At 55.3% G+C, this 24,575-nt stretch overlaps 1 protein-coding gene and 1 long non-coding RNA gene across 4 annotated transcripts in view; one reads left to right on the top strand and one right to left on the bottom strand.

Annotated features, from left to right (window-relative positions):
* Nucleotides 1-24,575, top strand: part of CPNE2 (copine 2) — a 55,162-nt gene that overhangs the window by 28,615 nt on the left and 1,972 nt on the right. The window contains exons 5-14 of the mRNA XM_070388389.1: nucleotides 1,584-1,655; nucleotides 3,029-3,112; nucleotides 3,400-3,489; nucleotides 4,477-4,575; nucleotides 5,028-5,114; nucleotides 7,172-7,231; nucleotides 9,126-9,259; nucleotides 11,306-11,360; nucleotides 16,193-16,244; nucleotides 17,707-17,840. Of these exons, the coding sequence (XP_070244490.1) occupies nucleotides 1,584-1,655; nucleotides 3,029-3,112; nucleotides 3,400-3,489; nucleotides 4,477-4,575; nucleotides 5,028-5,114; nucleotides 7,172-7,231; nucleotides 9,126-9,259; nucleotides 11,306-11,360; nucleotides 16,193-16,244; nucleotides 17,707-17,840 (867 nt within the window). The remainder of the gene's footprint in view (nucleotides 1-1,583; nucleotides 1,656-3,028; nucleotides 3,113-3,399; nucleotides 3,490-4,476; nucleotides 4,576-5,027; nucleotides 5,115-7,171; nucleotides 7,232-9,125; nucleotides 9,260-11,305; nucleotides 11,361-16,192; nucleotides 16,245-17,706; nucleotides 17,841-24,575) is intronic.
* Nucleotides 14,195-24,566, bottom strand: LOC138991827 (uncharacterized). Of its 3 annotated transcripts, none has more exons than XR_011467714.1 (5): nucleotides 24,021-24,566; nucleotides 23,169-23,385; nucleotides 22,614-22,691; nucleotides 20,417-20,600; nucleotides 14,195-19,624 (listed from the first exon to the last, which is right to left on the bottom strand). It is a non-coding gene; the product is annotated as an uncharacterized lncRNA (long non-coding RNA). The 3 variants fall into 3 exon arrangements; XR_011467715.1 differs by lacking the exon at nucleotides 24,021-24,566 and having other exon boundaries at nucleotides 14,195-17,949; nucleotides 19,390-19,624; nucleotides 23,169-23,890; XR_011467713.1 differs by lacking the exon at nucleotides 24,021-24,566 and having other exon boundaries at nucleotides 23,169-23,890.

The raw sequence follows: 24,575 nt of genomic DNA, 5'->3' as shown, positions 1-24,575 counted from the left end.
GGGACTACCAGGGGTCCCCACGGCGTCTCCCCGGGCTGGGCCGCTCCTACTCCTCCCTGCATCCCCTCCTGGCCCTGGCCCCTGCTGTCCTCCCTTGGGGGGTCTTTCGGGAGGTTTCAGGAGCTCCTTGCCCCTCTTAGCTTGGCTCATGGCTGCAATGCGCAATGATTCCTCTGATACGCAACGATTCGGTGATGCGCAATGATCCCTACGCTGCAGAGTGATTCTTGCGATATGCAGGCCCTTTGAGCAGATGAGCTCTTTGGTCCTCAGACTCTGGGAAGGCAGAGTCTGCTTCTACAGATGAGGGAACAGAAGTCCAGAGGAAAAAGTGCCCCGGGGCGGTTCAGCCAGTGAGCTTCTCTCCTGGCTTATCCCTCTTCAGAGCCTGTGACGCCAAGGAAACTGGCCGTGCTGGGAGGAGGAGGGCTGTACCTCTGTGTCTTCACTCATGAAGCCTTACTTGCCTGCTCTGGAACATTCCTGCCTCCCCACTGCCTGTGGAGCCGTGCATTCTGGGCTGGGAGGGACCCAGCAATCTCAGCTGTTTTTTTACCCGATTCATGACTATGGGCCTGAGTTCAGGCATACTAAATTCTAAGCACGAAGTGAAAGTGTTAGTGGCTCAGTCATATCCGACTCTTTGCAACCCCATGAACTGTATAGCCCGCTAGGCTCCTCTGTCCATGAGATTCCTGGAGTGGGTAGCCATTTCTTTCCCCAGGGAATCTTCCCCGCCCCCAACTAGGGATGGAATCTGGGTCTCCTAGACTGCAGGCAGATTCTTTACTGTGTGAGCCACCAGGGAGCACTTACCCCAGGCTGTTATCCACTGTTCTGCCACTTTGAATGTCCCCTCCCAGCCTCCTCCCACCTCTTGGGGTGCAAAACCTCCCCATTGAAGTGCCTCCACTGGTCAGCTGTCCTCCACATGGAAGCCAGCCCAGAAGGACCCCACCCAGCTGGTGTGCCCTCCCCCAGCATTTCCAGCAGCTCCCCTCCAGACCTGGGTACCCACCTCTTTTGAAATAGGGGTAATGATAGGGCCTACCCTACAGGGTTGTTGAGCAAGGTCTCAGCTGGAGGGGAGGCAGGAGCGAGGGGCCTCCAGCCTGGCCTCTGTCCCTGGTTCTCAGAGTCAAATAGCTCGTTCAGCAGGTAGGGCTATCCTAGAGGTGTGGGAGGAGAGGGAGTCCTAGCCGAGAGAGCAGTGGGGGGATGAGGAGGCCTGGCAGGCTGTTCCCCTACCCAGAACCTCTCCCCAGGGCTCCAGACCATCCCTGTGTCTGATCCCCGCTTCGTCTGCCTGCACCATCTCATGCCTGTCTTGAGCTACATTGGGGTCACTTTCTGATTCTCAGATCCAGATAAGTTATTTAGCCCCACTTTCCCCGAAGATGGCAACTGAGGTTTTAGGAAGACAAGAGGCTTATGCCAAGTCACATGGTACTACTTTTCCTCTCCCCGCCCCACCCCGGAGAATTGACTGCTAGGGCATCCCATGTCCACCCTGCCTGAAAGGAGGTCGGAGGAGGGAGTCTTGGAGACAGGTCTCAACCCCCAACTTTCCTCTGGCCTTGCAGATCGCTGCTCAGGAGCTGTCAGATAACCGGGTCATCACACTGAGCCTGGCGGGCAGGAAGCTGGACAAGAAGGTGAGGCAGGCAGGGGAGGGGGTTCTCCATCAAGGGGCAGCAACCCTCCCCAGCTCTGGGGTTGTATGGCCTGGGACTTCCAGCCACCGCCTTCCTTGCCCCTCCAGGGACAAGTCCGTTGCACATGGCCCTGCAGGCCACTCCAAGCTAAGACTGCTTCACCACTGAGGTAGTGAGTTTCTTATCACTTAGAGGTATTCAAGGCATGACTGGAAGCCTACTCATTAGGGCTCCCCATCTCTCTAAATGCTTGGGTCTTTACAATAACCTACAGGACCCCACCTAATGCATCCATAGCCCCCAGATTCCCTGACCTCACCCCTTCCACATTCCTTGCCTTCATTCTGTTTTAGTCAAATCAGCCTCTTCACTGTCTGGGATTAAACCAGGCACCCTCCTGCCTCAGGACCTTTGCACTTGCTGTCCCTTCTGCCTGGGATGCTTTTCGCCCTGCATTTTTTCATGACTGGCTCTTCCCTCACTTTCATCAGGCCTTTGCTTATAATGTCACCTTCTAATTAAGCCTTCCCTAAAGGACTCTGCAGTGGTCCCTAACCTTCCGTCCCCCTCCTCCTTTACCTGTCTCCTTATCACTAATTGCTGCCTAGTGTATATTATAATTATTTGTGGTTGTGTGTGTTCGTTGCTGCAGGCAGGCTTTCTCTAATTGCACTGAGTGGGGGCTACTTTCTAGCTGTGGTGCTGGGCTTATCTTGTTGCGGAGCACGGGCTCTAGGTGTGTGGGCTTCAGTAGTTGCAGTGTGCAGCCTTAAGTTGCTCCATGGAATCTTTCCCGATCAGGGATCAAATTTGTGTTCCCTGCCTTGGCAGGCGGATTCTTATCCATTGGACCACCAGGGAAGTCCCAATGTATGGTATTTACTCCTTTGTTTTATGTCTCCCACCTCTTGAATGTCACTTGTTATAGAGTCCACATTTTCTTAAATGGAGTTTTAAAGAACTCTTCTGCTAGGATAATTTTGCTTTTATTTTTTCAGAACCCCACTAAAATAAATTAAAATCCCATTCTGCTGGGTACCTCCCCCTGCCTGGAACATTCTCTCTCTGACGTCCTGCCCCACCTGAGATGCTGGAATTGTAACTTCTACAGGCTCCAGGCCTCCAGCTCTCTGAGCACAAGCTCTGGTCACCCCAGGATGGGGCGGTTTCTCCTGGGGATGCTGCTTGGTTCCAGGAGGCTGCAACCGCCAGGGTCTCTGCTGAGCCCTGCAGAGGCTGAGGGGGTGGGGCCAGCAGCTCCCGCTCCTGATGCTGGGGGTGGGGTGGGGTGGGGAGACAGCTGGGCCACACCCCCACCCCATCTGAATCCGGTAGTTATGCCTCCCTCACCCACATCCTCCCGCTTCCTCCAGGATCTCTTCGGGAAGTCGGACCCATTTCTCGAGTTTTATAAACCAGGAGATGACGGCAAGTGGATGCTGGTCCACAGGACTGAGGTGGGTGTGTAGGGCACCAGGGGTCTCTGAGCCAGTGGGCCTGCAGTCTGGCCACCCTGACAGCTCAGGATGGGACCAGGCAGGCACATTCTACAGTGCCCAGGGAAACCCCTGATGGCCCCTAAGGACTTGCTCCCTCCTCATCACGGGGTGCTCACGTCCATCCCCAAAAGTGTGGCTGTGGGTCTCTCCACCTTGCCCTCCCCCTGTCCCATTGGGTTGGCCCGATCCCAGAGCACTGCCACCCCTGGGTCCCAGCTCACCCCTACCCCCTCACTGTCGTGCAGGTGATCAAGTACACACTGGACCCCGTGTGGAAGCCATTCACCGTGCCCTTGGTATCCCTGTGTGATGGAGACATGGAGAAACCCATCCAGGTGAGTGAGGGGGGCTGTGGGAATCCTGCTGTCCACCTTGCCAGCTCTGGCCTCACGGTCACCTGAGTCTTCCTGGGGATGCCTTGGCAAAGCTCTTTCTTATTAAGATGGAAAAAGAACCCATGGTGGGGAGGGGCAAGAGACCTGAGTCCTTGTCCCAGGTCTGCCTGACTCTCTGACTGATCTGGGCAGGGCCTTCATCTCTGTGAACCTCTTGTTTAAAATGGGAACAGAGTGACTGCCCTGTTCTTCCCGGAGGGCTGTGTGCTGCTCGTTAAGCTAATGAATGCAGAATCACCTTGGAAACAACCAAGTGTTGTCACTGTGATGAAGATGGTGATTGCTAGTCTCTAAAAGCCCTCAGTCCTTGGGGCCGGGTCTGAGAGCAGACAGGGTGGGGCAAGGCAGCAAGGCCGTGTAGGGACCCCCAGAGGGGCACCAGGAAACTGGGTTCTGGTCCTGGCTGTCCTGCTGCCACTGTAAGACTTTGGGCCAGTGGTTCCCACTTAGAGCCTCGGTTTACCCATCAGTACAATGGGTACAGTAATTCCTGCCCTCCTTCTAGGAGTGTAATGGCAGCTAAGTTAGCATATCAAGCTGGGACTTTTGTGCCCATCTCAGGAAAAGAAGTACAAGTCTAGGGAGGACTCCAGGCCATGGCTCATGAGGCCAAGTGGGCCACAACCCAAGATAGAGTAGCAGCCCAGTGTCAGGTGTATGGGGTGTGCAGCTTCCTGCACCAGAGGGAGGAATCTCCATTACTGGAGTGAACACCCTTTCTCCTCTTCCCAGCAATCATGGAAGGCTTCCTGTAGGAGGCAGTTCAGGAGCTACAGTCATCACCCCAAGCCAGGTAGTCAGATCTAGAGAGGGAGAGGGAGGCACCACCACTCCAAAAAAAGACATGGGGTTTGCTCAGGAAACTGAGAGGAGCTGTGAGTGCCTGCTGTAGGCAGCTCTGGGGTGACCTTGCTGGACCCACTGCAGGTTATGTGCTATGACTACGACAATGACGGGGGCCACGACTTCATCGGTGAGTTCCAGACCTCGGTGTCACAGATGTGTGAAGCTCGTGACGGTGTCCCGGTAAGATGTGCACAAGGGCATGACCCCAAGACCTCCATAGGGGACGGGGAAGGGGCAGGAGTTTTTGAATCAGGGGCAGACGGGGCTCAGATCCCACCTCTCTGTCTTATGACCTTGAGCAAGACATTCACTCTCTCTGAGACTCAGTTTCCCCATCTGTCAAGTGGAGGCAAAAGAGTAGAGTGGGAATTACATGAGATTATACAGGTGAAGTGCATAGTGAGCCCTCGGGAGCTATCCATTTGACTCCAGGCATGAGCTGGAGCCCATGGGTGGCAGGACCAGCTCTGGGAGGCATGAGCCCAGGGTGGCAGGAACCAGTTCTGGGAGGGCTTCCTGGAGGAGGTGTGCTAACCCTTGGTCAACGCTGTAGAATAGGTTCTGGGGCCCAGGGGAGGGTCAGTCCCTGCAGAAGCCCCAGGCTGAGCTCTTTCTCCTCCTGTGTTGCACAGCGAGAGTTTGAGTGTATCAACCCCAAGAAGCAAAAGAAGAAGAAGAACTATAAAAACTCAGGGGTGATTATCCTGCGTTCCTGCAAGGTGAGCCAGCCTGGGTGGGCGTGGTGCAGGGGCAAGGTTTGGGGTCACCAGAGAGATGTCAGTGCGGAAGAGAGAGAGCACTAGGTGTGGAGCCAGCAAGTGAAGGGAAGGGAAAGTTGCTCCGTCGTGTCCAACTCAGTTTGCGACCCCAGGAACTATACAGTCCATGGAATTCTCTAGGCTAGAATACTGGAGTGGGTAGCCTTTCCCTTCTCCAGGAGATCTTCCCAACCCAGGAATCGAACCCAGATCTCCCCCATTGCAGGTGGATTCTTTACCAGATGAGCCACAAGGGAAGCCCAAGAATACTGGAGTGGGTGGGTAGTGGAGCCAGCAAGGCCTGGGTTCAAATCCTGGTTCTGCCAGTTCTGTCCTGGCTCTGAGACCTTTTGAGCTTAACCTCACTAGGCCTCAGTCTGCTCATCTGTGGAATGGAAATGTTAACATGATTAAGCATATAAAGTCTTATATCCTGTTCCTGTGCCAAAGTCAAGGAGGGCATGAGATGACCTTCCAGGGTCTCCTGGTTGGAGGGTAACTGTTGTTGTTTAGTTGCTCAGTTGTGTCCAGCTCTTCACCACCTCATGAACTGCAGTCCTCTGTCCATGGGATTCTCCCAGCAAGAATACTGGAGTGGGTTGCCATTTCCTCCTCCAGGGGATTTTCCCGACCCAGGGATGGAACCAGCGTCTCCTGCACTGGCAGGGGTATTCTTTACCAGTGAGCCACCAGGGAGGCCCAGGGTAACTGTAGGGAGTTGCTTTTCCCCAGGCTTGTCCCCTGCGTGTTCAGCATCAGAGGGGGAGAGAACACTGGGCCGGCATACCCTATCCCCTCGCAGTGACATTAGTGAGGGCTCAGGTTCCTGCCCTGTGGTGTAACTGGGGCCACTGGGGCCCACAGTGACGATGTTCACACCACTGTGGCCAGGCTGAGGCCAGGGGCCGGGCCCCCAGATGTCTGGTGGCCACATGTCTGCTGGAATCGGGTGGGATGTTAAGGAAGGCAGCACCGGCCAGGGCATCAGGAGCCCGGAACACTGGGCTTGAAGGTCCCCGTCACTTGCTCTACCAGCTGGCCGCCCCCACGCCTCAGTTTCCTCACCTGGAGACTAAGATTTACGTGAGCATCAGTGCGGTCACAACGCAGCAGAACCCTGTGGCAGTGAAGCTGGTGGGTTGCAGCATCGTGATTTCAGGTCCTTGTTTCTGAAACTTGTGTCACTCACATCCCCCTTCTGGATTTCTGGCACCTGGCTTATTATTTTTTGTATTCAGCCCCCCACCTCCTCCCATTTGGGTGTTTTTTTTTTACTTAAAAACATTTATTTTGCAAGGAACCCTTCTAATGTCACCAGTATTGGAAGGCCAGTATCCTTTGCCAAAAGGAGATAAAGACCATCCAAACTATGTTTTAACAGCTTTAGTAATTTACAGCAGAAGGTCTTGATCCGGTGGCCTGGCCTCTCCCTGTTCCAAGTCGAGGTGGGTAAGAGCTAGAGAGACTTAGGGACCAAATGGCAACAAATTGAGGCTTTCTTTGTCATGTAATTGGGCTTTGCAGGTGGCTCAGCAGTAAAGAATCCACCTGCCAGTGCAGGAGACGAGGGTTCAATCCCTGGGTGTGGAAGATTCCCTGGAGGAGGGCACAGCAACTCACTCCAGTATTCTTGCCAGGGAAATCCCATGGACAGAGGAGTTTGGTGGGCTGCAGTCCATGGGGTCACAAAGCCTCAGACATGACTTAGTGACTAAACAGCAGCTGTCATATAATTGGTAGTTGTTACTGACTTTAGGCCCTGGGACACTGTGTGGACTTATCGTGCATCTGTGTGTGTACAGATGTTCCACCAACTGGGAACCGTTGCTCCATTGTTACAGCAGGATTTGGGTTCTGCGGTAATCAGATCAGGTACATCTGCTTTTTGCGGCCTCCTTGACCACCATCTGGGCCCAGAGCGACAGCTCCCCAAAGGTTGTTTGTGGAGAGCATGGCCAAGTGAGGGCCAGCCCTCAGGTGTGGGGTGGGGGCCCACTGACCTCTCTGATTCCTTCCAGATAACCCGGGACTACTCCTTCCTGGACTACATCCTGGGAGGCTGCCAGCTCATGTTCACCGTAAGGTTTTCCACCACCCTACCCCACGACACCTCTCCCCTCCCCAGTGAGGATCCTCCTGAAGGGCTTGAGCTACGACTTCAGCAGGAGCGACTTGGGATAGACTTCAGGAAGGACTTTCCCAGGGCATGGGCTGTGTCTGGCCCAGAGGAGAGGGTATGGGTGGATGGGTCTGAGTCAGGGTTTTGCTGCAGGTCAAAGCCTGGATGCTCAGCCCTGAGCATCACTGGTTAGGCTACACTTCTTCAGGAGGGGAAAAAAGCCAGTTCTTTCCCCTTTCCCTTCCTACCTTATCTGCTGCACCCTTCCCCTTGCTCACTCAGCTCTGTCCACACTGATCCTCACTGCTCCCCCACGCACCAGCTCAGCTCTGCTCCATCTTGGGGCTTTGTGTTTGCTGTTTCTCCTGCCTGGAACACTCTTCCCCAGAACCTTCTTGTGTCTGCTGCCCTGCAGGCCGTGACACAGGTCACCTCCGCCCAGGCCTCCTATTCCTCTCCGTCCCGTCTCCTGTTTTAGTAACTTTAGGGCACATGCCACTCTGAAATTTTCTCAAGTATTTTTTTTTAAATTTTCTTCTTACTTTTTGGCCACACCACGTGGCATGTGGGATCTTAGTTCCCCGACCAGGGATCAAACCCACACCCCCTGCAGTGGATTCTCAAATATATTTCACTGTCCCTGCCCCACTAGTGACTGTGAGTGTCCTGAGTGCGGGGCTGCTGTTTTGTTTCCTCTCCACCCTCGAGGTATCACTCAGTACCCAGCATGTAGCACGTGCTTAGTAAATACTCACTGAGAGAATGAATGGTTGCTCTGCCGGTGGCCTAGAGTGTATGCCCCAGACTTGTCCCATTCCTCACCCGAAGGGAAGCCTCAGGACCAGGGGAGAACCTGCTGGGGTCCTATACTCTGCCCACTTCCCACCTAGCCTCTCTGCTCTCCATCACCACCTCTAGACCCCATGGGGGCTGGAAGTCATCTGCAGGACTCTTAGGAGGCAGGGGGTTGGTCTTGTTGACCTATAACCCTGCTAGCTGTCATAGCCCCCCTACCCTGCAGAGAGCCCAGGCCCTGCTATTCCTCCTATGTGCCTGTGTTCACTCTGCAGACGATACCGAGCACCTCCTGTGTGCCAGGCTCCAGGCTGTGCCCCTGCAGTGGTCCCTGGCTGATCCCAACTGAGTCCTCGGGTGGCCATCTCATGCCTTGGGTCCCTCTCTGGCCTTGCCCAACCCCTCCTTGCTCCCATCCAGAGGCTGGGTTGGAAACCCTCAGGGCTGAGAGAGCAGGTGGAACTCAGTATCCTGCCCATCTGCCAGTCTCAGTCCACGTGGGGCACCTGCCTGGTGCTCTGTGCCCCACCGTGGACCTGGCTCTGGAACCATGCATCTTACCTGCAGTGAGCACCCAGTGTGACTAGATGTGCAGGCACTGCCCTACCAGCCAGCCCCAGGTCCTGGTTCCCCTTGGTGATCTGAGGGACAATGGGGAGATGGCCTGGTGTGGGGGAGAGGTGTCTGGGAAGGCTTCAGTGGGGCAGTGGTGTCTGAATTGGGCCTGAAAATTGGAGGAGAGTGAAAAAATGGCCTGGCTCTTCGGGTAGAGGGAACCTCATGAATGAAGGCCTGGAAATGGAACTGTGACAGGGAAAAGGTTTGGGGCTGTACATTGGTTTTATATCACATCTAGGCAGTAGACTTTATGCTCTGGCAATAGGGAGCCACAGATGGCATTAGAGCCAGAGGAGTAACATGGTCAGTTTCCAGGTTTGGGACCATCTTATGGAAGGGGGGCCAGGGTGGGGTGATGAGTGGGGCTTCCCATGTTCCATCAGTCTCTCTGTTCCCTGGAGGCAAGATAGGGAGCTGGGGTCTCTGGCCTTTTCCTGCAGGTTGGGATAGACTTCACAGCCTCCAATGGAAACCCCCTCGACCCTTCCTCTTTGCACTATATCAACCCCATGGGCACCAACGAATATTTGTCGGCCATCTGGGCGGTTGGGCAGATCATTCAGGACTATGACAGGTATGCTTATGAAGGGCTGTGATGGTCGGCTTGGGCTCCATCCATTCCAGGAAGCTCAGCTGTCAAAGCTAGAAGGGACCCAGAGATCATCAAACCTAGGAATGGGTAGCTTAGGACATGTATGTCCTGTGGCAGACGTTGCTAATCAACTGCTGATCTCTTACCAGCTGGTCCTAGCTCCATCCTGAGATCCTTCTCCACACCGTACACCACATAGCCAGTAAGAAAATGGGTCAAGACAGAAAATGAAACTCATTTGCTCTTGCTGCAACCTCCACTGTTAGAGCTGGAGAAGAACAGGCCTAGGGTGTGGGGAGAGAATTTATCACACAGATCAGGGAACTGGAACCCAGACATTCCGATTCCTGCACCTGTCCCCTAATGGCCTAACAGTCTCACTCCTGTGGGAAACTTCAGAGGGGCAGTGTGCCTGCATAGGCCCTCAGCCCGTGACCATGCCTCCTAGAGATCTTTGGATGGGAGGACAGTGGAAAGTCAGTAAAGGAGAGCTGTATAGAGGGTGTGACCACTGACAGGATGGGCCACATGCAAAGTTGAGAGGGCCTTGGAGTATCCAGAAGTCGCTTGAGGGTCGTGGTGTCATTTTTACAGATGGTGTTTCTCGGAACGTCCAGGTGAGAGGGTGGAATGACCAGGAGGCCAATACATGGGAAGTGGGTCCTTGAGATTTGGCAGGCACAAGAGCAGGCTTGGGAAGTCTGTCTGCACTTGGCTTTCTTGAGAGAGGCACCCTGAGGACCAGCTTCTGACTCCTGGGAGCTCAGGGTCTAAGCGGTGGCTGTGACCCCAGGCCACATTAAGAGAGATACAGCAAGCAGAGCAAGGGAGATGGAAGTCCCCACCTGCATCTTTGGGTGGGGAAGCCTACCATTGCTGCTCCAGAGACCATTGTATCCATCTGCCCAGACCCTTGTATTCGCTGGGCTGTCTCATGTGCGTTCAGATGCAACTGGACACCTGTGCCACTCACTGAAAACCCTTTGCTTCCTTTATTTCCCTCATCTCCCCCATCATTCCTTCAGGAAATCCTTTCATAATGTACTTGAATCCAACCTCTTCTCCCTGCTCCATGGCCACCAACCTGTTTGAGCCACCATCACCTCCTGCCCAGAGTGATTGAGTCAGCAGCCTCCTCACTGGTCTCCCTGTTTCTGCCCTAGCCCCTGACAGTTTGTTCTTCACATGGCAGCCACAGGTTTCCTCAGTAAATACATGCTGAATGAACAGATGAGACGGGGTCCCTGTGCTCAGGGAGTTCCCACTCGAGGAAGAAGACAGGAAATCACTGCAGGTCCCAGAGACCAGTTTATGTGTGAGGCAGGAGCTACGGACGCACCAAAGAGGGAGGCATCCTGGGGTCTCAGGGAAACCCACAGAGAGGCGGGGCCATTTGAATTGGGCCTTAGAAGATGAGTAGGAGTTTGCCACAGGGAAGAGACTGGGGAGAGGTATTTCAAGAAGGGGTGCAACATGGCTGAAGTTGAAATCTAAAGACGCCCTATGTGTTTGGGGAAGAGCGAGTAGCCAGTGACCGGGAGTGGGGAATGAGGGAGCGCTGGTAGAAGAGACTAGACTCTTGGACTAGATGAGGAAAGGTCTTGAATGCCAAGTCAGTGTTTTCACTTTAGAATTTTTCCCAGTCATAAAAGGGAGGCAAAGAGACAGCCAGTACATTTCAATTGCTTCGTGACTGCTTTAGTGGTCGCCAAGGTCCCAGTTTGAGAAGGATCTCAACAAGGCACTCAGGCCCATTGGTTAGAAGTGCTGTGGTTGATTAGCAATGTCTGCCATAGGTGTAGATGGGGGTGACGCCTCTAATTCACCAGATACCCAGAAGTGGGTTTGGAGATCATTCAAACAGAGCTTTTTCTAGAGGTGGTGAGCTTCTTTTTTTTTGTCTGTGGAAGCGTGTACAGTAGTGTGGGCCCAGCCCTGGGGAGGGGGTGGGGAGGGTGAGCGTGGACAGAGGAGGCCCCTGCCTGGTTGTCTCACAGTAATGTTTTTTTTTCTCTTTTCTCTGATTAGTGATAAGATGTTTCCAGCTCTGGGCTTTGGGGCACAGTTACCCCCAGACTGGAAGGTAAGTGGAGCCAGATTGTTTCCTTTTGGCTGAGATGAGGTTTCTGTGTATGGCCTCTCTGGAATCTGCCTTGGAAAGGCTGGGCTGTGGCCTACCTTCCCTGACTTCTCATGTTTATCCCAAACCCACACTCATTTCTCGTCTTGAACCTCACACAGGTAGTAGAGCTAGAACAGGGAATAAGTTATCCTATCAACTCCCTGGCACCCAGTCATGTAGGGGAACATGCTATCAGATAAATAGGTTAAGTATGTCCCTCATACTGCTTAGGGCTTCCCTGGTGGCTCAGTACTAAAGAACCCACCTGCTAATGCAGGAGATACAGGTTCAATCCCTGGGTCAGGAAGATCCCTTGGAGTAGAGATTGGCTACCCACTCCAGTATTCTTGACTAGGAAACCCCATGGACAGAGGAGCCTGGCGGGTTACAGTCCATGGGGTCGCAGAGTAAAACAACAAATATTGCCTAGGACATACTTATACTAAAGAATTATCCATTATATATCTGAAATTCAAATTGAACTGGGCATTGTATACTCTGTCTGGCAGCCCTAAAGACAGGCAGTGTCATCAGTGCTAAGATGGGGCAGCAGTCCCTAGAGGAGGGCCCCAACCTGGCCTGGGGGTATCAGGGAAGACTTCCTGGAGGAGGCAAGGTCTAAACTAAGAAGGGAAGGGAGAGTAGGAATTTGCAGAGTGACTTGAAGTGGTGGTGTGGCAGGTAGTGTGTTCAGGGCAGAGAGAAGAGCCTGTGCAAAGTCTGGGAGATAGAGGGAGCAGGGTGAGTTGGAGGAACTGAAAGAAGGTGGGCGTGGTGAACTCTCCATGGAAGATGGGCAGGATAGAGAGAGATGCGTCTGAAGAGGTGGGGAGCCAGGCATGCAGCGAGCTATGAGTGGGTCTACGTGCTGTTGGCACTCTGAAGGCCCACTCTGGCTGCTGAGTGGGAGCTGGCTGGGGTGATGCTGGGCAGAATGGAGGGATGGAGAGAAGGGGCATTATCCATCTCTGGTGAAAAACAACAGAGGCTCAGTGACTTGTCCAAGGACATCTTCATAACAGGAAGCCTGAATTTCAGCTGGGCAGGTGGACTCTCAAATCTGTTCTCAGAATGTGCTACCTTACTGATGAGAAGCCTAGGGGTGTGAGCACAGAGGGCTCCTAAATCTACATTATGTCTCAGCCAGTGCCCTCTCTCACCTGCCATCCTGTACCATGTGCTGTTTCCACTGAGTATTCCCCTCTCATCCCCTCCAGGGAGGGCAGTTTTCAGCTAGAACTTCAGGGAGTGGCTCTGTGGCATGCTGGCCATCGTGTGGCAGGGGACAGGATCCTGTGGGGCCAAAGCTGGGCCTCTGAGCAGACACAGTGATGCCGCTGGGGGGAGGGCAGGCTGGTGCGGCCAGGCCCGGCATGAGCTCGTTGCTAGGAAACCAGCCAGCTTTCAAAGAACTCTGGCTGAATGAGATGTTTTCTTGCGCAAAAAGCCTCCTTGGAAATGTCACAGGGCAACTCTGGGGAGGGTGGGCGTGGCCAGGCCGGAGTGCCCAGCGGTGCCAGGAGGGCTGCTGGGGCGAGGCATGGAAAGGGCAATGCTCTCCCCTCCTCCCCTTGCTGGTGGAGCAGGCCAGGTCTGCCTCCCAGCCCCTTACCTTCCCTCTCAGCTAACTTGCCGTGTCCTGCCACGTGAAACTTCCTTTGGTCGTTCCCACCTCAGGGCCTTTGCACGTGGTCTTCCCCTGGCCTTTGGCCCCCTTTCACTGACGTCCCATGCTAGCCTAGAGGTCATTTCCTCTAGGAAGACTACCTCAGGCCCCTCCTGCCTGTCCTGGCATCGTCCTCCAGCACTTTGTGGGCACTCTGTGCTGGTTTGCTCATTGTCTCAGGGAGGCTCAATGCTCGGGGAAGGCTCTTGGTTTCCTTCTTGCTGTGTCGGGCTCCAGGCACACACACGGTGTGCAGTATGTGACTGTGGACAGTAAATTTGGGGTCTGGTGGGCTGAGCAGACAGAGGTGTTGGTTCTCTGAGTGGGAGGTTGGAAGAAGCCAGAAGAAGCATGTGACTCAGACGTCCACCCTCAGGACCTCAGTCCCTGCCTGGATCTGGTCCAGGTGAGCACGGAGAGGACCCCTGTCCTGGGTAGTGGTGGAAGGACTGACCTTTCAGGACGAGCCAGAGTTAGTCAGGTGAAGAAAGGGATTGGGCCAACGGATTGGCCTATGCAAAAAGGTCCAGGGTGGGAAAGAGCAGTTTATGACTCTTCCCACCTTACAGATGGGGAAAACTGAGGCTCAGGGAGGATGATCACTGAGGTCCTTTCAACCTCCTATGTGGCCCCAACCCACTGCCCTGCCAGGACCAGAGGGAATGGCCTCTGAAGTAATTTGGGACCACGGGCTATGCCCAGCCAGGTGAGGACAACAGAACCGTTGATATTCAGAAGGCAGTAGAGTCCCAGAACAAAGCTCTGTGGCTGGCCAGTCCCCAGGGGCCCCTAATCGGCTTGAGGTGGCCTCCAAGAAGCTTGTTTGTTGGCATTTCTCAGGCAAACCAGGGCAGCAAGTGTGGGAGGGGGCTGGGCTGCCACAGGTAGCATGAACTCTTATCCCCTGGATCCGGTCCTGGCTCTGCTCTAGCTCTGGCTCAGTCATGTGACCTGGGCATTCCTTGGGCTTCTCTGAACCTCAGTTGTTCCACCTGTGAAATGGAGCTGTTGGGTGGAACAGGTGACCTGAGAGGCATCCAGGGTAGATGGGTGACCTCCCACAGCCCCACCCATTTGACCACAAGGCCCTACTCTCCCCTAAATAAAGGAAAATAATAGGGAATGAAGAATGTGGATGGCTGAGAAAATGGAATATTAATCCATTCCTGTCAGAAGGGGGCTTTTCCCCCTTGGTCTCTAAAATCTCCTAAAATCTGATTTTGCAGGAAGCCGGCCCAAGGGAGACTTGTTTCCCTGGCAACCATTTTCCTCTCTCAGCCCCTTTCTGTACAAGCCCCCCTCTTAATCTCTGTAGAGGCTCATGAAGTTTCCATGGCAACAAGGACCTCCAGCCCCCACACCTGGAGCCCAGGCTGGGGACAGGGTGAAGAGGGCCCCTGGGCAGGGGAAGGGCCCAGGAGGGACATCAGGGGAATGGCTCCATGCCAGGCACTTAAGGGCTGAGGGGGAAAAGAACAGAAAAGCCCATTCCCCTGAATGGGCCGGGGTCTGCTGCTCAGGCCAGCAGACACAGGGCAGTGCTGGGTTGAATTCCCCTCCCATCTTGGTCCAGGAGGGCTCTGCAAGGTCAGAGGTGCAACCAACCCTTTTACCCGGCTTGAGGATCCTAGGCTTCAGGTTTCTTCTGCTGTGTGGTCTTGGCACCCAGCTTCTTCCCCTCTCTGGGCCTCAGTTAGTTTACTTGTGAAGTGGGGATGTTGGACTTGGCAGGGGCTTCCAGTAGTGTCTCGGAGCAAGAGCATGTCTGGGGTTGTGTCTGGACTGGAACATTCCTCCAGTAGCTGAAGGCTGGGGTCCCTTCCCCCAGGCATTTCTTCACCTTCCTATTTATACTCAGGAGAGGAGCATCTTCTCAGGTTAGTGAGTTTATGTGAGCGCAGGCGACAGCCCGACTTCAGTTCTGGTCCCAATGCTCCCCTTTGGTAGATGTGAGACCGTGGGATCATCTGGTCCATTTTGTCTCAGTTTTACATCTGTCACAGGGGGTGATACCAGACCTTTCTCTGAATTCTTGTGAAGAACGAGTGAGGGGACCGCTGGCAAGGTGCTGGACATAGGCTGCAGCACCCAGTTCTCAGGGAAGGGGCTGTGTGGCATCTCACTGGGAGACAGTGGCCGGGAGAGAAGGCAGACCCTAACCTCCACCTGAGCTCTGGGCCTCCTGCGGTCCTGGGTTCTGCAGCCACCGCAGTCTTACCCACAGCCCTGAACGGGGTCTGGTTATGGGTCCCTGTGTGGGCCTGTGGCTTCTGGGAGTGTGCAGGGTCACCTTTGGTGACCCTCCCAGGCTTGGAGCTGGGTCTGCAGGAACCGGGACAGAGCTCTCTACTCCCTGCCCTTCTGGCCCCATTGTGTTTCCTGATCCCCCAGTCCTGCTCTGCGTGGGTTTGTCAGCTAAGCCCCAGCTTGGCTCACTGGCATAAGGTGGGCTTTCTTCCAAACACTCGTGCTTATTAGTGAGATGGGGGAAGGCCCTCGAGGCCTGAAGAAGGGTAATTCTAGTTATGTGAAATTCTACCGTGAAAGCAGGTGGTGAAGGAGTGCTCCAGCTGCTCCTTGAACCCGTCACCCTCAGACACATCTCTGCCTATTCAGGGCTTCTTGAGTTGGGCGAGGAGGCAGACAGCCCTGGCCCCCCAGAAGAGATCGGGGTGGTGTAGAAGGATCTGGGGGTTTCCCAGGTGGCGCAGTGGTAAAGAATCTGCTTGCCAGTGCAGGAGATGCAAGAGACATGGGTTCAGTCCCTGGGTCGGGAATATCCCCTGGAGTAGGAAATGGCAACCTGCTCCAGTATTCTTGCCTGGAAAATTCCATGGACAGAGGAGCCTGGCGGGATGTAGTCCACAGGGTTGCAAAGAGTCGGACATGACTGAGAGAAGGGTGTCAGTTTCTTCTGTTTATGAAGTGGAGGTGGTTGGGCCTCGTGGTCGCTCAGAGCCAGCAGTAGGGGTGAAAGCAGATGCAGGGGGTGTCACAGCCTTGACCTGGGGTCGGGCAGCAAAGAGCCAGTCTCCCTCAGAGGGAGTCTTGCTTGGCAGCGGGTGGGCCTGCCTGGGTCCAGGTATAGGCCAGGAGGCTCTGACTCACCCTTTTCTCTGCATTTCAGGTCTCCCATGAGTTTGCCATCAACTTCAACCCCACCAACCCCTTCTGCTCGGGTGAGTGTCAAGCCCCCTGCATCAGCCCTGGTCTCCCTGGGTGGAGAGAGGGGCGGAGTTCAGCTTTCTGGTTTTCGCTCCTCTCCCCATCACACTTGCTCAGGATGGCAGATGGGGAGAAGCTGGAATTTGGAGTCAGGTGGCCTGGCATTCAAGGCCAGCTGTGCCTGTTCCTGGCTGTGTGAGTTGGAGAGGTCACTGCGCCCCACTCAGCCTGTGCCACTTCACCTGCCCCAGGGGAGGGAGCTCACCTCACTGGGGAGTCAGGTGAGAATAAAGCGAAGTGTTGACAGGAATCCCTGTGTAGATGAGGAGGAGAGGGCAGCAAAGTACACACCTGCCTCTAAAGCCCTCCTGCCCTCACGGGGAGAGCCCAGCCATGTCCTGCCCCACCTGGGCAGGGGTGCTGGGCAAGAGGGAAGGGCAGGCAGCGAGCGTGGTGTCTGTGCTCTCCCCGCCCCAGGCCTCAGAGGTTCTGAGCCTCCCAGAGTCAGTGAAAGGAGGAGATGGCAACCCACTCCAGTATTCTTGCCTGGAGAATCCCATGGGCAGAAGAGCCTGGCAGGTTACAGTTCATGGGGTCGCAAGAGTCGGACATGACTTAGCGACTAAACCATAGCACACACAAGAAGACCTTGCCTATTGTAGGCATTAAATAAGTATGTTTGATGTTTAAAAAGGAAACAGTGAATGAGAAGGGGTAGGGAAGAGGGTGGTCCCTGACCCCATGAGAGCTTCTAGCTTCAACTGGCTTCAGATGTAGCATCTGCCTTCCCTGGGGATATCTGAAGCTAGGTCAGGTTTGTATTTGGGAGGGGACTGCATCAGGTCACCACCTTAGGGACGACGCTGTGACTCAGAAGCCATGGGCCTTTGTCACCTGGAAGTGTGGTCCTGTCCTCCAGCTGGGGTCTGTCTGGTTTGGAGTGGAGACATTCTGTCCATTTACCTCATCTCTGGTCAGAGGCCTTCTGGACAGGATGGCAGGGCAGGCGGTGTTCTTAGGCTTGTAACGGCAGCTATTTACAGAGCACCTTCTGTCTGCAGGGCTGTGCAAACCTTAGTCCCCTCACCAACGCTGAGAAGCCATAGCATGTAAAATGGACCCCCACAGTGTCACTACAGGCTCTGCCCACTCCTTCTCCAAGAGGAGCCTGCTAGACCCCCCTCCTGCCAGCTTCCCAAGAGTGGAGATTACCAGCCCCTTTGACAGGATCAGAAAGATTTAAGTACCTTCCTCCAGGCCCCATGACTAAGAAGTGGTAAAGGCAGGACTGGAACTCAGGTCAGCCTCCATGTTCAGGGCTCTTTATTCCACCCTGGCCCTGCTCTCTGGGAGCTTCCAGTACCCCAGGGCCCAGACTGGGCATGGCAGGGGTGTTTGGGTGGGGGGCAGCAGAGAGTGGGTGCAGGGTCAGGGAGGACCAGGCTGATCCAGAGTCTTCTCTTCTCCCTGAGGCAGGTGTGGACGGCATCGCCCAGGCATATTCGGCTTGCCTGCCCCACATCCGCTTCTACGGTCCCACCAATTTCTCTCCTATCGTCAACCATGTGGCCCGGTTTGCAGCCCAAGCCACGCAGCAGCAGACAGCCACGGTGAGTAGGTGACCACTGGTGTGGACGTGCAGGGTGGGGAGGCACCGGCTGGGTGTTCTGCCTCTCTGTCCTAAAATCCTAGGTGAGCCCGGTGTTACTCTTAGTTAACCTGCAGGGATGGAAGGGGCTTGGGGCAAGCTTGCCTTGGTTCTGGCTTCCTCGAGCGCAGACTCCAGGACAGAGAGCCATTCCGTTGTTTGTGCTTAGCAGAAAATAGGGTTGTGATTATTGGGAAGTGCCTTCATGGGCAGAGGGAAACCTGGGCCTGGGGTCCCTGCAGCTCCCACCTCACACTGAGGGCTTTGGAACTGTCTGGCCCAGGTCTGGCGGTCAGTGACAGGGCTGCCGTGTGGCATCTGGAATATATGGCAAACAGCTGTCCTGGGCATTGTGCATCCCAGCTGTTCTCCTTCCCAGCTCCAGGCCCAGTACCAGTGTTGGGGGTCACCAAGTCTACCTCCCCTGCTGTCCACATCACAGGGCTTGTGATGTGAGTTGCAGGTCTTCTGCCACAAGTAGGCTGAGCCAAGATTGGGAACCGGCACCCACATTGGGGTGGTGGAACCTGGACTGTGATTGAGGCATGGGTCCAATTCCCATCCGACCAGGTCCCTGAGCCCCTGCCACAGTCCCAGCCCTCGGTGGAAGGAGGCTTCCTTCTCCTCTGGAAGGAAAGGGTTTGCTGCACAAGTGCTGAAGTCTCTCCTGACTGCCCTTTACACTCTGCCTCCATTCGCTGGCTGCCCCGCGGCCGTGGCCGCTGTCACCTCTCCCTGGACCCCACGGGCCCATGCCCCTCTCTTCACTTGCGGTGACCATCCCACCTCCACCTTGTTCCTGCCCCTCAGAGACACCAGCTTGTCTCCCAGCAGATCCTTTGTTCTGCTGTCTCCTCTGCCTGGAGGTTCTTCCTGATGCTGGCTCCGTCCCATCCCTCAGCGTCCCCTCAACTGCTACTTCCCTGCGGCCTTCCCTGAACACTCGCTCGAGCCTCTCCTGCCTTCTGTTTCTTCCTGTCTTGACTCTGATGGTGGCAGCAGCATCTCCTCCTCATCCCCTGCGTTTCTGTCTATTGTGTGTCTCCCGCACTGGACCCTCAGCCCCGTGGGGCTGCGCAGTGTGTGTGTCGTGTCTCATCTACTGTGCTGCGGTGGACGCTCGTTTTCCGGGAATGGATGGATTTAAATTGGCCCCAGTCGTGTGCTGTGCACTGCACGAGGAGCTGGGGGAGGCCTCTCTCAAAGGCAAAGGGAGCGGGTCCCGTTCGGACTGCCTGGAGGAGGGAGGCACCTGCTCAGGAGGTAGAGGTTGATCTCCCAAAGATGGAGGGGAGGTTATGAGAGAAGACGACACCGGTCAGCCTGGGGAGGCAGGACAGCGCCCCATGGTCTGCACAGGGGAGGCAGCAGAGGGTCTGCGGGAAAGGGGGTCCTGGGGTCAGCCTGCCAGGGTGTGCATCCTGCCCCTGCCTGTTCATCACTGTGACCTGGGTAAATCACTTACCCTCTCTGAGCCTCGTGTGTACCATGGGAATAGTAATAGGACCTACCTTGAGGTGGTGGTGTTAGGATTAAAATGTGATAACACACCAGCTGGCAACCAGTGAGACTTGAGAACGAGGAAAGGCGGCAGAGGGGACAGCAGATGCCGGTGACGAACAGGAAGGAGGTCACTGCACGAGGTTGGTTCGAAGGCAGGTGGTCCCGGTTGTTTCTGCTCCAGGGACCATGACCTGCTCTAGTCCTGGCCTTGGTGGTAGCAGCTGACGGCTCTGAGCCTGTTTCCTTTATGAAACGGGACAAGTAAGCCCACTGGAATGGGAGGTAACTGGGGAGGACCTGCCAGTTGCTTTTTTAATGTTCCTGGGTTAGAACTGGAGAGGGCAGAGGGAAGGCAGCCCCTCACCTCACACACTGTTTGGCTGCCTGCTGCTGCCGAGGCTACTGTCCCGCCTAGTCTTTTATCTGCCTGGACTCACTTTCAGAGGGATGGAAGAATGGCCTGCATTCTTGTTTAAGCGTAAAAGATGGGGTGGAGCAGGAATGGAGCCCAGGGTTCTTCTTGGGCTCTTTCAACTGCCGAGCAGGGGCAGGAGTTGAGGTCCTGAGGAGAAGTGGGCCAGTACCTGCTAGACCCCCAGTCTGGAGAGGCTTGGGCCCTGGGGATTGCCAGGAAGGTATCTTTGTGTTCTGGGGAACAACTGCTGAGGGCCCTCACAGGGAAGAGCTTGGCCCTTGCTCTGAGCCAGTCTTAATCCTGACCAGTCCTAATCCTCACAATACCCCAGCCCCTTTCGTCATGACCAGGTCCTTCCAACCCTGGCTCCCTCACCCTGGGGAAGCACTGTCACCCACCCTAGGTGTGACCTCGGGCCAGCATCTCTGGGCTGCAAGAGGCCCCTCCCACTCTGCTGCCTTCACTCCGTCCATATTACTGCACCAAAGGTGGGGCTGCCTGACGGTTCAGCCTCAAGCTCTGGGGGCCCACTGACCTGGCTTACATCCCAGCTCCCCCACTTCCTGACAGTGGGACCCAGAGCAGGTTGCTTAAGCTCTCCAAACTTTGGTTTTTCTCACCTGTACAATGGGAATGATGGAACGCTGCCTGCCTAAGGGAAACACTGCAAGGATTCAAGCAGATCGGCATCCAAACTGCTCAGCACAGAGCCTGGAACTTGACAGCCCCTAATCAACGTGGGTTGGTGAATCTTCTGAGGACGCCTCTTGGGCCGGCAATTGGTGATGCTGAGCTCATTTAGGCCTAAAGCAAAAGGAAGTGATCTGTGCATTACCTGATGCTTTTGAACAGCCGCTGTTTGGGAAACACTTGGTGTGGCTTCATCCTCCCTGTCCCCGGCACACGAACATGCACGCACACCCACACACAGGAAATCAAGAGCAGGTGGTGGAAGCATCTCTCCAGGCAGGCCCGCGCTCTCCCATTCATTCACACAGCTCAGTTCTACAGTGTGTTTCTGTGCAGCACTGGGGAGACCGTGTTCCCAGGCCGTGGCCTCTGCCCTTCCAGGGCTGGTGGTCTAGTGGGGAGCTGGGCCAGGAGACAGCAGCTGTAATGCCAACCGATTAAACCTGTGATGGCAGAAGCACAGGATTATAAAGGTGGCACCTACCCCAGACAGAGGGCTCAGAGCTGGCTTCCTCGAGGAGTGATGTCCAAGCTGAGACTTGGAGGCTGCTTAAGAGTTGGTCTCACAAAGGGTGGGTGTGTGTGTGTGGAGTGTCCCAGGGAGAGGGAACAGAATAGGGCAAAGGCTTGGAGGTGTGGTGTGTGGCGTAACTGAAGGAAGGGGTGTGTGGGGGTAAGGTTGAAAGGTAGGCCAGGTCCCAGAGACGCCTTCTAAGCTAGTGAGGAACCTGGACTTTCTCTTGAGGGCAGTGACAGTCACTGAAAGATACTAAGTTTGGGTGGGACCACGGGCCTCTTACTGTGGAGAGCTCCTCATCCTCCCCTCTGCCCTGGGCCTTCCCATCCGTGGTCCATTGCTGGTTGGCTGCCTAGGCAACCAGTGTCCTAATGGTGGGTGGGGCAGGGGTGGGGGGCAAGCTGGAAGCAGTCAGCACCCTGGGAATCTCCCTCCACTCCCCACGGCCCTCAGCTGCCAACTTCTCAGAAGTAAGCTAGGAAGGAACGAGTGCAACTTTCCCGGACTCTGCCTGGAATTCTGTGGTCAAGTCAGTTTCATATAAATCAAGTCACACGTTAAATGTGTTAGGGGAAGTGACTACTTACAGCCTGAGAAACCTGAAAAAACCTCTTGGGTAAGGGCAAGATACACTCCATCTTTGTAATGTGTTGGGGATTTGGGATCTGGGTTTGACCCGTGGCAGCTGGTCATGTTTATGGAGCACACACAGGGTGCCAGGCCCATGAGATACAGAAGGCCTGGGGGGAGGGGCTGCCCTGAAGAGCTCTTAGGGTGCGGGGGGTGGGGGTGTGGAGGCGGGGGAGAGGTGTCCAGAGGAGCCCTCCCCAGCGGGTTTTCGCTGGCAGCTGAAGCAGAGCTCAGGCCCCCAGGGAGTCTCTGAGCTGTGGCTGGGGAGAGTTCCCAGGCAGGAGGTAAACCAGGAAAGGCACGGAGGTGGGAAAGCTTGGGGTGGGGTAGACCAGGACTGTCTGTGGGGACAGCAGAGGCCCTGCCCACGTCCTCCTGCCCGACTCCTCCTTTCTTTCTCCCCTTCCACAGCACCCTCCCCATCTCCCCTTTGATGTCTTGGGGATGGGATCGTGGACCCCTGGAGTTGGAGTAGACCTTCAGGCTCCTGGACAACCTCATTTTTGCTTGGGACGGGCATGAAGCCCAGGACTTGTCAGCGGCACTTCCAGTGCCAAGGCTGGCCCAGGCTGTTCCCTGGAAGGCCCAGCTGCACAGATGCTGAGGCCGGGCACATCGGTGTGGGCACTGTGGGTGTGTCTGGCTGGTGCACAGGAGTGAGGGTTGAGAGTCCCGTGCCATGCCTCTGGGCCCTGCCCTAGGCGGCTGTCCTGGACGTTCAGGCTTCCTGACACTGGGGTGCTGGGGGAGAGGGTGCAGAAACCTTTGCCCTGCCAGTCCCCACTATTGGAGAGACAGCTACTGGCCACCGATACCACTGTGGCAAGAGCCCCAGGCTTGGGCTTGAACCTTGACTATGCCCTTCCTGGCTGAGTCCTTGAGCAAGTCATTGACCCCCTCAGCCTGTCTCCCCGTCTCCAAAAGGAGAATCCCAGTGTGAGGGTGACAGGGAGTGTGTGGTCACTGCCACCATGACTCACCCTTTTAGTTGGTGCCTACAGTTCTGCAGGAACCCTGGCCTGCGTGCTCCAGGTCTCCAAATGTAGACACGTGGCTGGCTGAAAGGGAGGAGTCAAGAGGGCCGTGTCAGGAGGAGGGTAGGAGACTGTGGTCTGAGCTGGACAGGGCTTGGAAACCAGCCCCACCCACTGAGTGGAGAAGCCTGTCACCCAAGGCCAAGCTTCTTTTCTGTCCTCATTGCCAGACTTCTCCTGCCAACTTAGGTACTCCAGAAATACTGTCCTGGACCATTTGTGGTAGGATAGCAGTGGGTTAGAGGGCCACAAAGAGAAGGGGGTGCTGGCTGGCTGGGACGATGGTGGGCTGTGAGGGGACAAGCGTCTGGAAGGGCTTATGAGGTGACCCCCAACCAGAGGAATGGGGACTGGCAGCAGCAACCTCCACTGCAAGGATTCAGGCTGCCATCTCCATAGCAACAGGTATCCATCCCCAGCCAAGTGATCAGTCTCTTAAAGGCACAGTGCAGAAGTTGGATTACTGTTGGGGGTTGGGGCTTAGGATGGTGGGGTCCATACCTCCATGCGGTTCATTCCTGCCTTCCACAGCTGTGCCTGGGAGACAGGCAGGAGAGTAAGGAATCCTTGATGGCTGAACCTGTGGTCTCCATATGTTTTCCAGTCAGTGGACGGCTTTGCTGGGTGAGAAGGTGGCCAGATGCTGACTTGGGAGCTGGCTTAGTTCTGTCCTTTTTACCTCTATGACCTTGACTACTCTGGTTCCACAGTGACTCTCCTAAGAATCAGAAGGGTCAGACGAAAAGGCAAAAGCTCTTAACAGAGACTGTTAAGACCACAAGGGCTTTTCTGTTCATTTTATGGATGGGGAAAACTGAGTCCCCAAAAGGGGCCAGGGGGTGCTAGGCACAGAGCCAAGCTGAAGAGGAGATCTCAGGCAGCTGGGAGTCCTGGGGCTTCTGCCCAGAGATCATCCAGTGAGCTTTCCTGAACTTCATTTACTCACCCCCATCTCCACAGTCTGTGCTATGGCCACCTGTCACTTACACTAATTATTATTCAGTATTTTTTTCACTTAATTTTATAAAGAAACAATAACCCACTGTGTAGGAAAAGTTAGTTATAGAGTTAGGATAGAGAGTAACAATAGAAATAAATACATCAGGCAGCACAGTGGTAGTAAGGTCTAGTAGTAAGACTGCTGTCTCTGGAGCGCTTAGGTTCCTGCCTTCTAACAGGGAGGGTTAGCAAGTGTGACACACTGGCACCAGACAGACTTCCTCCTGGGTGCAGTTGGTAGAATTCAAAGACCACTGCAAAGCCAGTACCCTCCCACTGTGACTGCTGCTGTGTCTGGGATGTGCCCAGAGTCTGCTTGTTGCCAGTAGACCCCACACTCCCAGAAGCACTGACCTAGATGACCTGCTTAGCTCCTACAAGGTCCGCTGTGCTGATGGGGGATGACCAGGGTCACAGGTGTTCATGTGCAGGTAGAGCAGAGAAGAGTAGGCTTGTCTCAGAGTCCACAAGCCAGAAGGCATCTTCCCCAGCAGCCGTGGACCTCGCTCTGCCGGGGGTACAGCTGTCAATTACCAAGCTGCTACCACATGGCTGGCGTGGTCTCTTTGAGAGGTGTGGGAACTCCCATTCTGCAGATGAAGAAACTGAGGCACAGCCAGTTGAGACAGTGGCCCAGAGTCCCACAGTGTAGCCACTTTCAGAGCCAGGCCTGGAGTCTGGAGCTCTCAGACTCTCCTGAGCTGGGAAAGGCAGAGGAAGAGAGCAAGCAGTCTGTGCTTCCGGCTGTGATAGGCCTGAAGGGCCCGAGCGTGAAGGGAGGTGCCTGCGATCTGGCAGCAGCTCTGGGAGAAGCGCCGCCTTCCTCCCAGGGGTCAGAGGGGTTGGGGCGGGTGGGAAAGGAGGGAGGGGAAGGGCAGCCAGGGGCCCTGGGCTGTGCTGAGTGCCTGC

Source organism: Bos mutus, chromosome 18 (assembly GCF_027580195.1).
Source record: "Bos mutus isolate GX-2022 chromosome 18, NWIPB_WYAK_1.1, whole genome shotgun sequence".
NCBI lineage: Eukaryota > Metazoa > Chordata > Mammalia > Artiodactyla > Bovidae > Bos > Bos mutus.
The sequence above is the reverse complement of the archived record's forward strand: the minus strand, read 5'-3'. Positions and strand labels throughout refer to the sequence as shown.